Source organism: Arvicola amphibius, chromosome 8 (assembly GCF_903992535.2).
Source record: "Arvicola amphibius chromosome 8, mArvAmp1.2, whole genome shotgun sequence".
Lineage (NCBI taxonomy): Eukaryota > Metazoa > Chordata > Mammalia > Rodentia > Cricetidae > Arvicola > Arvicola amphibius.
Window position 1 is genome coordinate 4,139,429 of NC_052054.1, and position 12,084 is coordinate 4,151,512.

General features: G+C 49.4%; 1 protein-coding gene across 3 annotated transcripts; it reads left to right on the plus strand.

Annotated features, from left to right (window-relative positions):
- The first annotated feature begins 233 nt into the window (after positions 1-233).
- Tbxt (T-box transcription factor T) lies at positions 234-7,797 on the plus strand. 3 transcript variants are annotated; one of them, XM_038340479.1, is made up of 8 exons: positions 234-439; positions 858-1,122; positions 1,808-1,942; positions 2,523-2,584; positions 2,692-2,753; positions 4,041-4,217; positions 5,275-5,404; positions 7,527-7,797. In XM_038340479.1, exons 1-8 carry the CDS (start codon positions 234-236, stop codon positions 7,795-7,797), a joined length of 1,308 nt encoding a protein of 435 aa, XP_038196407.1. The 3 variants fall into 3 exon arrangements, with proteins under 3 accessions (XP_038196407.1, XP_038196408.1, XP_038196409.1); XM_038340480.1 differs by having other exon boundaries at positions 4,044-4,217; XM_038340481.1 differs by lacking the exon at positions 4,041-4,217.
- The last annotated feature ends 4,287 nt before the right edge of the window (positions 7,798-12,084 follow it).

Genomic DNA, 12,084 nt, shown 5'->3' on the forward strand with positions numbered 1-12,084 from the left:
CGTCTTGTGGGAGTTCAAGTGGAACCACGGCTCCCCAGCCCCTCTTCCCTCTCCCCGCCCCCTTCCCCCCACATCCCGGTCCTGGCCCTCCTTTGGCGAATGTGCTGGGACCCAGGTGTGGTCTTTGGGTTCCGCGAGTGACCTTTTTTCTTGGAAAAGAGGAGTGAGAGAAGTGAAGGTGGCTCTTGGGTAGGCAGTCAAGACTTCGGGGCGGTGGAGAGGGCGGCAGGAGGATGAGCTCCCCAGGCACAGAGAGCGCAGGGAAAAGCCTGCAGTACCGAGTAGATCACCTGCTCAGCGCCGTGGAGAGCGAGCTGCAGGCGGGCAGCGAGAAGGGTGACCCCACGGAGCGCGAGCTGCGAGTGGGCTTGGAGGAGAGCGAACTGTGGCTGCGCTTCAAGGAGCTAACTAACGAGATGATTGTGACCAAGAACGGCAGGTAGGTGCGTGCTGCAAGGCTGCGGTCTGGGGCCTGGAGAATGCCTCCTGCGTGTAGAGGTGTCTGCTTAAGGCCGACTTTTTGTTTCTTCCCGTTGCGTTAACTGCCCCTAGGGGTTTCCCAACACCGTTTTCTCCGGAACTTTCACTGACGAAACTCTAGGATTTCCCCAGGTCTACACTGGTGTGGCCAGGCTTGCCTGTGTCCTCTAAAGCCTTGATCAGTTTGTCCCTCCGCTGTCTCTAGAGATTGTGGGCTTAGTGGGGAGATGGATTTAGTTCCAGGGCTGAATAAGCTCAGGCAAAGAATTCTTGTGAGACCGGCCGCAGGGGTGCTTCTTTGACCATAATAAACACTTGGTGCCAGGCTTCCTCACTCCAGTCGGATGGGGTCCTCCTGCTGTGCCCTGTCTTTTCAGGAGGATGTTCCCGGTGCTGAAGGTGAACGTGTCGGGTTTGGACCCCAATGCCATGTATTCCTTCTTGCTGGACTTCGTCGCGGCTGACAATCACCGCTGGAAGTATGTGAATGGGGAGTGGGTACCTGGGGGCAAGCCAGAGCCTCAGGCGCCCAGCTGCGTCTACATCCATCCAGATTCGCCCAACTTCGGGGCCCACTGGATGAAGGCTCCCGTGTCTTTCAGCAAAGTCAAACTCACCAACAAACTCAACGGAGGAGGCCAGGTAGGGTGTGTGGGAGACAGGGAGACAGCCGCAGGGCCCAGCCCAGAGAGCAGAGGGCTGCACCTCCCCCAGCTGGGAGCCTAGAAGGGCTCCCTCAGCTTCTGTCAGCCTCACAGAAGCCATCACAGGCTTCCCCAATTAAATCTTTAGTACTGTTTATAATTAAACTGATAAGGGTCACACCGAGGCCCGGGGCTGGGAGTCCTCACCCTGGAAGGCTGGGGTGGGGGGTGGAACAGGCTGGCTGGCCTGCCTCTTGGGAAACTGGTTCAGGCTGAGTGACCCAGCCAGGTGGGCTTTGATTATGAATACTCAGTCACTTCGAAGTCAGAAGGGAACACCGTGGGACGTCTGCAAACGCGGACACTCCACTCTTCTCGAAAGCCTTTAGTTGGAGCCTGTTGCTAAAAAACTCAACCCCAAGTCACCATCAAGCCAGCCATTTAAAGTTGTCTGTGGCCTTATTCTGTCAGGGTTCAATAGTGTGTAGCACCTCATAGCCTAGTTCCAGACCAGCATTGAGAAGCAGATGTGTAAGACACCAAGAAACCCCACCATGGGGTGCATACTGAGGGCAGTTTCCTGGAGACTTTGTAGCTGGGTTCGTTTATCACCAAGCAGTTGCTGTGGAGGCTGTGGTATTGAGGTGGGCACGGTCTCCACGTTTGCTCCTTATCTCCTGCAGATCATGTTGAATTCCTTACACAAGTATGAGCCTCGCATTCACATTGTGAGAGTGGGCGGCCCACAACGCATGATCACCAGCCACTGCTTTCCCGAGACCCAGTTCATAGCTGTGACCGCCTACCAGAATGAGGAGGTGAGGCTTCGGAAGAGAGAGAGAGGGTCCTCTCCGTGTGTGTGCTCACCGGCTGTGCCTAGGCCGGGGACTTCATGCTTTTAAAAAATCTCCTGGAAAGGGCTAGGTGACCGTCCCTGCTCTCAGCAATGTGAAGTCCTGGCAAATGCGGCCAAGGAGCCTTAACCGTGCTGCTGTTGACTATTAATAACACCTCGGGAACCCCAGGGTATGTCTGAACAAAGACATGATAGAGACCAAATTTATTGAAAATCTCACTCAAATTGCTTTTTTAAATTTCCCAACATTTCAGACCCAGATAGAAAAATTTTCTGATTCAACCTGAATATTTTGACTTGTTTCTGTTCTTTCTTGTTTTTTTTTTCCTTCTTGGGTAGTGTTCCCCTCTGCCCCCACTTCCACCTTCATTTGATTCAGGGTCTTGCTATGTAGTCCTGGCTGTCCTTATATTCACAGCAGTCCTCCTGCCTCAGCGCTCTGAACCTGGGACTGACAGACCCGGGAATTTTTCATGGTTCCCCCCATTCAATCAAGTCTGGTAACAGCACTGAATTAGTAAATGCTCTTCCTTGTTTTTCAGATCACAGCCCTGAAAATTAAATACAATCCGTTTGCAAAAGCCTTCCTTGATGCCAAAGAAAGGTGAGAATTCCAACCCCACTACTGGGACGAAGGACCACTAGAAAGAAGTTGCTCTTTCCAGGCAATTCTTCCTTTGACTACTCCATTTTTCTTTTTTCTTTTTTCAGAAATGACCACAAAGATGTGTTGGAGGAGCCTGGGGATGGCCAACAGCCAGGGTATTCCCAGTGTACGTTTGTTGGCCTCCATTCTCCGTGGTCCTCTGGCTTGTTTGAGTTCTAAGATTCCCCAAAACCAGAACCCACAGGGAAGCTGAAGGCTTTCTGGGAACGATGCGGGGCATAGCAGGATGGCCCCTCTTTGTGACCAAGGGACATGCCCTTTGGTTTGGGGGCTGCTGCCTGATCTTCTTGGGCTTTCGACACTGGCAGGCCAAAGAACTCTGTGTGTTTGTTCTGTAGTAGCCAGAGGTAGAGTGGACTCTTGGGAGTTAAGCCTTGGTTATGATGGGAATTTAGCTCAGCTCCCTCCCTTGGAGATGACCTCCACTCTTGTTAGTGGCTGAACACTGAACGGTTGTCTTTGGAGACACACATGAACAACCACCTTGCTTAGTCCCCTTTGGCTCCTGGCTTCTGTGCCTTGTGAGGGGGCTAGTTCTTTTAGGATTCCTTTGGGAGTTCTCTTAGCCAGAATGAGGGGTGCAGATAGATCAGCTATTCTCAGCTGGTATTTGAACACCATCTTCCACAAATTTGACAAATGAATTTAAGAAACAGGTTCCCCACTGTGACTTAAGGGTGCTCATTTGAGAGCAGATCAGGGGGAAAATGGGCAAGAGATGGCCTGCATATGGGGCCACACAGGATGGCATGGGAGGTGTATGTGTGTGCATGTGTTTGTGTGCATGCGCTTATGTGCGTGTGTGTGTGCGCACCTCTATCTTTTAAGTATTGTCTGAAGAACTGTCTTGCTTGGGAATTGTCTCATGGATCATTCATCTTGCTTAATTAAAAAATTAGTTTAGTTCATGTAGCTAGCTGTCTTGGAGAGGAGATGTTGTGAGGGAGAATGGGGGGACCTGGAGGAGTCAGAACAGAAGGGACCAAATAGGAAATAGATTCACTAGCTACTTCTGAGGCAGGAGCATGACTGAGGAGGAGCAGTCCTGAGCAGTCTGGGTCCCACCTGTGGCCCACTGTGTTCCTCCTGTCTTCATGCTCCTTCCTTTGAACAAGCATCTCATTGTTGCTGAGAGAAAGCTTCTTGCCACAAAGACGTGTCTCAAAGGCTGGGGGAGGTCTCAGGTTTGGTCCTCTAGGACAGAGCAATGAATGGGCTCAGTTCAGGCCACTGGAGAGCTGGGCATCGCAGGCTTTCTGATGTTTGAGATAAGTTAGCACCTAGGGCTGGGTCATTGGGTGTTCCTCACTTCCAGAGAGAGACTCCTGGGTTAGGGGTAGGGCAGTTCTGAGTCTCAAGCAAGGGCCTCTTTCTCAGCATGCTTTTCTCACAGCAGGGGGGTGGCTTGTTCCTGGCACCAGCACCCTCTGTCCACCTGCCAGCTCCCACCCTCAGTTTGGAGGCTCGCTCTCTCTCCCCTCCACACACGGCTGCGAGAGGTACCCGGCTCTGAGGAACCACCGCTCATCCCCTTACCCCAGCCAGTACGCGCATCGGAACCACTCTCCCAGTAGGTTCTGTGTCTTGGTTCATCAGAGGCTGGGGTGGTGGGGGGACACCAGTGGAGGGGCATTCCTACAGGGGTGCAGGATAGAGAGCCCAGCTTCTAGTGGCTCCTGAAGAGACTTGGTCAGGATGGTGGTTTACCAGAGGTCTCTATGGAGGCTTTCAGTATCCATGTTCCTCAGAACACCCTCCAGGTTTTAAAAATGACAGCTCTCTGGATCTTTTCACTGATCTCTGGATCTTCGATGAGGTGACCTCTCTCTAAGGTCGTATTATCATAAGGTCTAATAATCATATTGGATTAGCCAGGTGCAAGCATTTCCGACTAGAACAAAGATTCTCCAGGTGTAGAACGCAGGCCCTCAATGTTATTGAGAACAGCCACAGTGCAGGTCCTCCCAGACCCAGAAGCTGGAGGGTGTGGTGGCCCTCCAGACTAACCTCCTCTCTAACACTGTCTGCTGTAGAAGGAGGGGGAAATGGCTAAAGAACACCATAAAACAATTAAGTAATTACAGCTGATTCCCAATGAAAGGCAACAGCTCTGGAGACCTGTTCAATGAGAGGCTAGCCTCTGAGGTGGGGAGATCATATTTTTAATTTGGCGAGGCCCTGGTTTCCAAAGCCTACTCAACCCTTATAGAATAACCCCCTGTGGAAAAGTGGCAAGTGTTATTTATTTACTTTTTAAATGAAGTATTCTAGGCGTCACTCAGTGGCCCAGCACTTACTTGGCTAGCATTTGAAAGGCTCTGAATCTGATCCCCAATGTCACAAAATATAAACAAATAGCATAAAAATAAAAAGATAAGCAATACCAGTGTCTGCGGGGCATCTGGTGGGATGAAAAGAGACAGCTTATATTAACTGGGATATATTTTCAAATAATTCACATAAAACAATAAATATTGCCTGAGGGCCACTTAAGTGGCCTGCTCCTGCATCTAGCACCCAGGCAGCATTTGTTTGCAGCGTTAGGTTGGCTCAGCTGTTAGTATCATTTTTGTTACACTTTCTCCCTTTCCAAAGACCTGCCAGGTAACTCCCCTCTCTGCCCTCAGCCTATGCCGACAGTTCGTCTGCGTGTTTGCCCATGCTGCAATCCCACGACAACTGGTCTAGCCTAGGAGTGCCTGGCCACACCAGCATGCTACCCATGAGTCACAGTACCAGCTCGCCTACCGGCTCTAGGTACGTATGGTATGTCCGTGTGTGTGCGTGTGAGTGTGTGTGCCTGTGAAAGCAAGTCCTCCTATGGTTTCTGCTGGTTCCATTTATGGCCTTTCCCATGACTCTGCCTCTGAATCCCACCTATGGGTGTTTGGGTTTGTGTTTATAATTAAACTAAGCTGAGTGGGACCAGGGACACAGGTTCCATGTGTAGTTTTGATAGCCTGTATTTTTTTTTTTTTTTTTTGGTCTGGTTTGCTCTACTTAACCAAACCAGGGTACAGCCTCACCTTGGGTCTTATCATCGCTGTGATGAACAGGCCTCTAATCATCTGAGTTTCTCCATATGTAAAAAGATACTAAATAGCTCCAGCCTCAGGCTGATGGTGTTGGCATGTGTAGTTTAAAGTAACCTTTGAATTTTGAATTTGAAATTCATGCCCTGGCAATGCTGAAGCATGCATGGGTAGCCCGCATATGGCGGTTCTGTTGAACTATTGGGTTTCACGGTCTAAGCTGATGAGGATGACTGACCAGGTCTCTTCCTTTAGGGAAACTTTATCAGTTAGGGCAATGCATTTCTTGACTTTTCTGTGGATAAGGGGTAAAAGCCCTGAATGGCATGCTGGGAAACAGGTAAAGAGTGGGAACTGACTGACCAGCGAGTTCTTTAAGAGGAAGGCTCAACACACAGCAATGCTGGGGGCAACACATCCCCTCCAGGCTTGTTACTCCTCCACCGTACTGACCAAAGAGTAGCAAAGCTACATGCCATCATGGTGGTGCTGAGGAGCCTGACATCCTGTGACCTTGACCTCAAAGGCATCCCTGGTGGTCTAGAACAGTGGTTCTCACCCTTCCTAATGCTGTGACCCTTTAATACAGCTCCTCGTGCTGTGGTGACCCCTCCCATAGAATAATTCCATTGTTACTTCAAAACTACGATTTTTCTGTTATGAATTGTATTGTAAATATCTGATACGTAGGACTCAATGTGCAACACCCAAAGGGGTTGCCACCCACAGGTTGTGAACCATTGATCTAGGACATTAAATGTTTGCCTAAGGTCTTAGCTGTTTTTGTTTTGGGTGTAATAGCAATCTAGTTGTCAGGTGTTTTTTTGGACATGGGGTCCCAGTATGTAGCCCAGGCTGGCCTTGCGCTCACTATAGAGTCTAGAGCTCAAGATCTTGATTCTCCTGGCTCAGCCCCCTCAGCTATTGGCAGGTATTGCTGCACCCACTTTAGTCTGATCTTGAAGCAAACACACCCAAGACATCAGGCTTGTCAATGGCCCTGAGGACATTGTTTCAGAAGCTAGAGGACCTGCTGGCAGCCAAGTGCCGACCAGTTTGGTGTCTCAGTCTGAAACTCACGCCTGTAAAAAAACCAGTAGTCCTCCTTAATTTAGCCAGGCTTGCTCTCAAGTTCAGGTTGAGGTGGGTGTAGAGGAAGGCGTGTTAATAATGGCCACCACGTTAGATCATGTCGTGTTTTTAGATAAACTCTAAAGAAGGTTTCCCAAACAAAAATTTAATATAGTTTAATGAAATTTGTTTCTAGGATGTAGGCCAGAGGGCTTGATACACATTTCAGTACCCTCATTTTAAAGATGGGGAGACAGCCTGAGGAACTGTCACGGGGCGAGCCACAGAGCAGAGCTGGGCTTGAGACCATTATTGCATATTGGCCCATGTCAACCTTGCTAACACACTGTCCGCTGGATGAGTTGGGCCAGCAAGGATGCTATTCTGAGGAACGCTTTCCTCTGTGGATTCAGGAGTTGCTGCAGGGCGTTGGCAACATTAGCTAACAAAGTAGGCCCATAGCTCCGAGCCTTGGAGCTCAGTGCAAATTCTGCGTGTTAGCGAACACAGAGCTGCTTGCCCAACGTCTGTCTTAGCAGACTGTGGCCCAATATTGCCCACTGGGCTTGTGCACACCTTCCTTTTAGTTTGCTTCCTGTTGACTTTGTGTCCTCACACAGTAGCTTCTAAACACATGATAACAGTGGAAAGGCCAGCCTGCAAAACATTAGGATGACGCAATTGCTGACGTACCGGTCCCTCCCCTCCACCTCGCCCCCACGTAGCTAATTTGGAGCCTCTTCCCAGCGCCTTGACATCTGTTTTCTTCATTTCAGCCAATACCCCAGCCTATGGTCTGTGAGCAATGGCACCATCACCCCAGGCTCCCAGACAGCTGGGGTGTCCAATGGGCTAGGAGCCCAGCTCTTTCGGGGCTCCCCTGCACATTACGCACCTCTGACGCACACGGTCTCGGCGGCCACGTCCTCTGGCTCCCCTATGTATGAAGGGGCGGCTACCGTCACGGACATTTCTGACAGCCAGTACGACACAGCCCAGAGCCTCCTCATAGCCTCGTGGACACCCGTGTCACCTCCATCCATGTGAACTGAACTCTTCCCCGCCGTGCTCTAAGACTTGTAACAGCCAGTGTGGACTGGATCCTCTCCTAGGCACCACAAGGCAGGATCTTGGGACAAGGGAAAGAAATAAAAGCTTGCTACTAACTCCATCGTCAAGTACGAGGAACTGTGCATGCCCTGTTTATCATGTTCCACGACCCTCTTGCTTGACACCTGCAGTAGTGATATGTGTCCTACCTGTGACGCCAGGTACAGAGACGAGGCTGTGGTCCAGTCTCCTGTCAAATCCTTTGTCTCTGCTACAACATGTAGGTGACTTTGAAAGGCTGGGCTTTGCTCTCCCCTGTCCTACTTTAGTGAGACACAAGGCACACTTCTAATGCCTGTCCTCAATGCTTTAGAGTAGTTAGCTTTGAGGACAGAGAAATCATAGCCAGCAGATTGTAGCTAAAATGGAAACTCTTCCTCCCTCTAGAAGATTCTACCTTAAGCACACGTAGCTTTTTGTGTTGTGAAGTCAATGGCGCGATACTTCTGTTGACGAACTAGCCAAAGACAATCCGCAGAAAGTTTGTTTCGTTTCTGCACAATAAAGGTCATATGCAGCAGATGGTCCTTGTTGTTATTGTGTTCAGGTCTCCTTTCGGGAAAGGCTTTCTCTCCGAGATGTGTTTCAGCCCGTTCTGAACTTTAATGTTGTAGCTAAATCGGTTGCAGAACTGGTGGGATGCATTTTATGTACCCGTGCAATCTTAGTGGCTAAAAAAAAGTAACATGAAGTGATATTGAATCACAGATAAATGTGCATAGTGGTATTGAAGCATGCCAATGTCATAAAGATACAGGATATCCACATACAGGATAAAATGGGCTGATAAAGTCGGTTAATGTAGGAATCTGACTTCAGGTGGCTTCTGACTTTTGCAATCACTGTTATTTTTCCCCATCAGCGGGAAGATGCTGCAGGGGCCTGTGTGTGTGTGTGTGGTAATTCCTCCATCTAGTGGCAGAATCCATGGTGTGACCCAGGTTTTGATTTAACCCAAATCTCTGCTTTCTTAAAATTTCAGCTGGCCAGTTTGGTCACCGGTAAAGCAGGAGTCCTGCTTGGAGGCTGTGCACATTAAGTTTGAAGTAGAAAGCTGAGGGGTAAGGGTTGGGGGTACCCCGTGCAGCACTGCCTTCCTCAGACCCCATGTTGAGGATACAGAGCGACTGCTTTCCAGAGCTTAGGTAGAAACTACCACACTTCTGGTGTAGTCTGTGCCCTATTCTGAGAGGGCTGGGCTTGCCCCTCTTCCTGTAGAGCTCCACACACCCGATCAGATTGATTGACAGGGCTAGGCGAATAGTTGCAGAATTAATCCACCGCCAGGATTGGGAAATAAACCAATTGTTTGACTGTGGGTCCTCACCAGAGCAGGTGCTAAGATTCTGGGCCTGGGCTGGGAGGATACTTGAGGTGGAGACCAGGTGTGAGCAGGTGCCACCCTGAGATCATGCTCTTCACAAAGTGTGGTCTTGTATGTCAGGGACTTCACTGCCCCTGTGGTGTCTGGGGTTGAAGAACCTGCAGGTCATCATGAGGGATGTCTTCACCCTGTTATTAAGGCTGAGGACACAGAGCTCCGTATCCCTTCTGTTATGAGCTTGTGTCATAGCGGGGCAAGTTCTACGCATGGGCAGTGGATGACGATTGACCTGCTTAGCTTCATCAAAGTATTCAGATTTCGAATTAGAGCAGTATTTCAATAATTCAATCTTTGTGGTGTTGAAGTGGGAACAGAAAGGGCTGTAAAATGGAAAGAACCTGGATTTGACTTCAGCAATCTCCCCTCAGTCTGTTGGAAGACTGAAACCATGGGTGGTTTGTGTGTGTGTGTGTGTGTGTGTGTGTGTGTGTGTACAGTTTTCCCCATACACCCGTCCATCCATCCATCTGGCTGTGCACTCATCCATCCATCCATCCATCCATCCATCCACCATCCATCCATCCATCTATCCACCCATCCACCTACCCATCCATCCACCTACCCATCCATCCAACCATCCATCCACCATCCACCCACCCATCCATCCATCCACCATCCATCCATCCATCCACGTATCCATCTATCCATCATCCTACCATCCACCCGTTCATCCATCTATTTATCCATCATTTATCACCCGTCTATCCATCATCCATCCATCCATCCATCCATCCATCCATCCATCCATCCATCCAAGTGACAGCTCTTAATTTATAAAATAGGCACTGCAGAAAATTAATAAATATAATAAAATTGAGCAGTTATTACAGTATATTGTGATAAATTCACATCACTACATTTGCTTATTGAGTAATAGTTACTTAGTCTCTATGCACTGTGATGCCAAGACAAGCAGCCCTGATGTCTATGCAGATGTGTAAGAGGGGCTGGGGTGTAAGAGTGGGTACAGTGGACAGAAGAAAGCTTCAATGCAGGCACAATGGAGCAGGCTGTTGTAATTTATTTAATAAGTGGCACAAGAAAGACACCATGGGACAAAGCTCACATGGAGGGGCTTTTTACTGGAAGGAAAGGGGAGACTGGCCTCTGGGGACAGGAGCAGCATAAGAGAGAGAGAGGCAGGGGAGAGAGAGAAAGATAGAGATAGAGAGAGGGGGTAGAGAGAAACAGGCAGATAAGTAAAGAGAGAGGGAGGGAATGAGAGGAAGAGAGAAGGAGAGGGGGAGAGAGAGATGGGAGGTGGGCAAGGCACACCTTTTAAAAGGAAACGTAGGGAATGTGCACAGGAGGTGGCTGCAGCCGAGGATGTATCTATCCTGTCAGGCCCCCAAGGGCGGCCAGTACAGATGCCTGAGTACTAATACAGGCTGGTACAAGATTGTTCTTTCTTTTTTCGAGGTTTTTACTTTTTAATTTACTTTTATGAGTGTTTTGTCTGCATGTATGTCTGTACACCATTTGTGTATAGTACCCACAGAGGCCCCCAGAGAATATCGCTTCTGAAACTGGAGTTACAGAGTTATGAGTCACCATGTGGGTGCTGGGAACAGAATCCAGGTCCTCTCTGCAAGAGCAGCCAGTGCTCTAACTGCCCAGTCATCTCTCCAGCCCCGGGGCAAGATTTTAACCCCATTACTCAAAGCAACGTACAATTTAAACCTAGTAAATGATTTATTTCTGAAAATTTCCACTGAACATTTCAAGCTGGGATTGGCCGGGGCAGGAGCTGCGGTGACTGGGAGGGAGGAGGACCGCGCTGTGTTCATTCCCTCTTGGAGGAGACCTGAGGACGGTAGGTCTCTACTTCCAGAACAGGTTTCTCTCACTGTGGTAGCAGAGGAAGTATTTAGTGTGCCTGAGAGAAACGAGAGAAGGTTTTGGAGAGTGGGCAGAAGGCCAGATGTGTGTGGCATTGTAGGATTTTGAGACCAGGATGACTGAGCCCAGCTCTGTTGATGATGTCTTGGGATAAGATACCACTGCGTGGGCTGAAGCCCACCCAAGCCATCTGAAAGAGAGCTACCTAGAAGACACTCAGACAAGCTGAGCTGCCTGGAAATGACTAAGACTCACAAGGTTGCTGGGGACTGAACCTGGGTGGCCTGCAAGAGCAGCAAGTGCTCCTAACCACGGAGCTGTTTTCCTCGTCCCCAAACTTGATTCTAAAGCTAAGGAACACAAATCAACGACATTTATTAACATGGATAGGAAAATACCTTAAAAACAACACAGAGGAACCAATGTAAATGAGGACGCCGTGAGTGGAAGCGGGAGCCACTTCACCTGTGGGAGGGTGGATGCAGGGCTCAGGGCTGGGTGCGTCCTCTCTGCATAAGGACGAGGGGAGTCGCTTCACCTGGTTGAATGTTTCCTCTCCTAAAAGGTTTAACAGAATTGTTAGATCCTTATATCCAAACACACTTTTTCTAGGTGGGCTCTTTCCATGCGTCCCCGCTAACACCTCCTTGAGAGGGAACAGCTTCCTTTTGGAGAATCCAGGGCACTTTCCTGGGGCAGAATAAACGCTTTCCAACAGCATCCACATGCTACCTGCTCTAGAAACAGCTGAGTTTCTGTTTGTTAAACCCTCAAACGATTCCCATGTGGTCCGTTTCCAGCAAGGAGCCCTGAAGTCTGTCTGTCTGTCTGTCTCCCCCCTTTTTCCCCTCTTCCAGCACTCTCCTGTCAAATCTATTTGCACTTTTTGAGACAAGATTTCTTTGTGTAGGTCTGGAACTCACTCTGTAGACCAGACTGGCTATGAACTCAGAGAGATCTGCCTGCCTCTGCCTCCAGGAGTGCTGGGATTGAAGGCATGC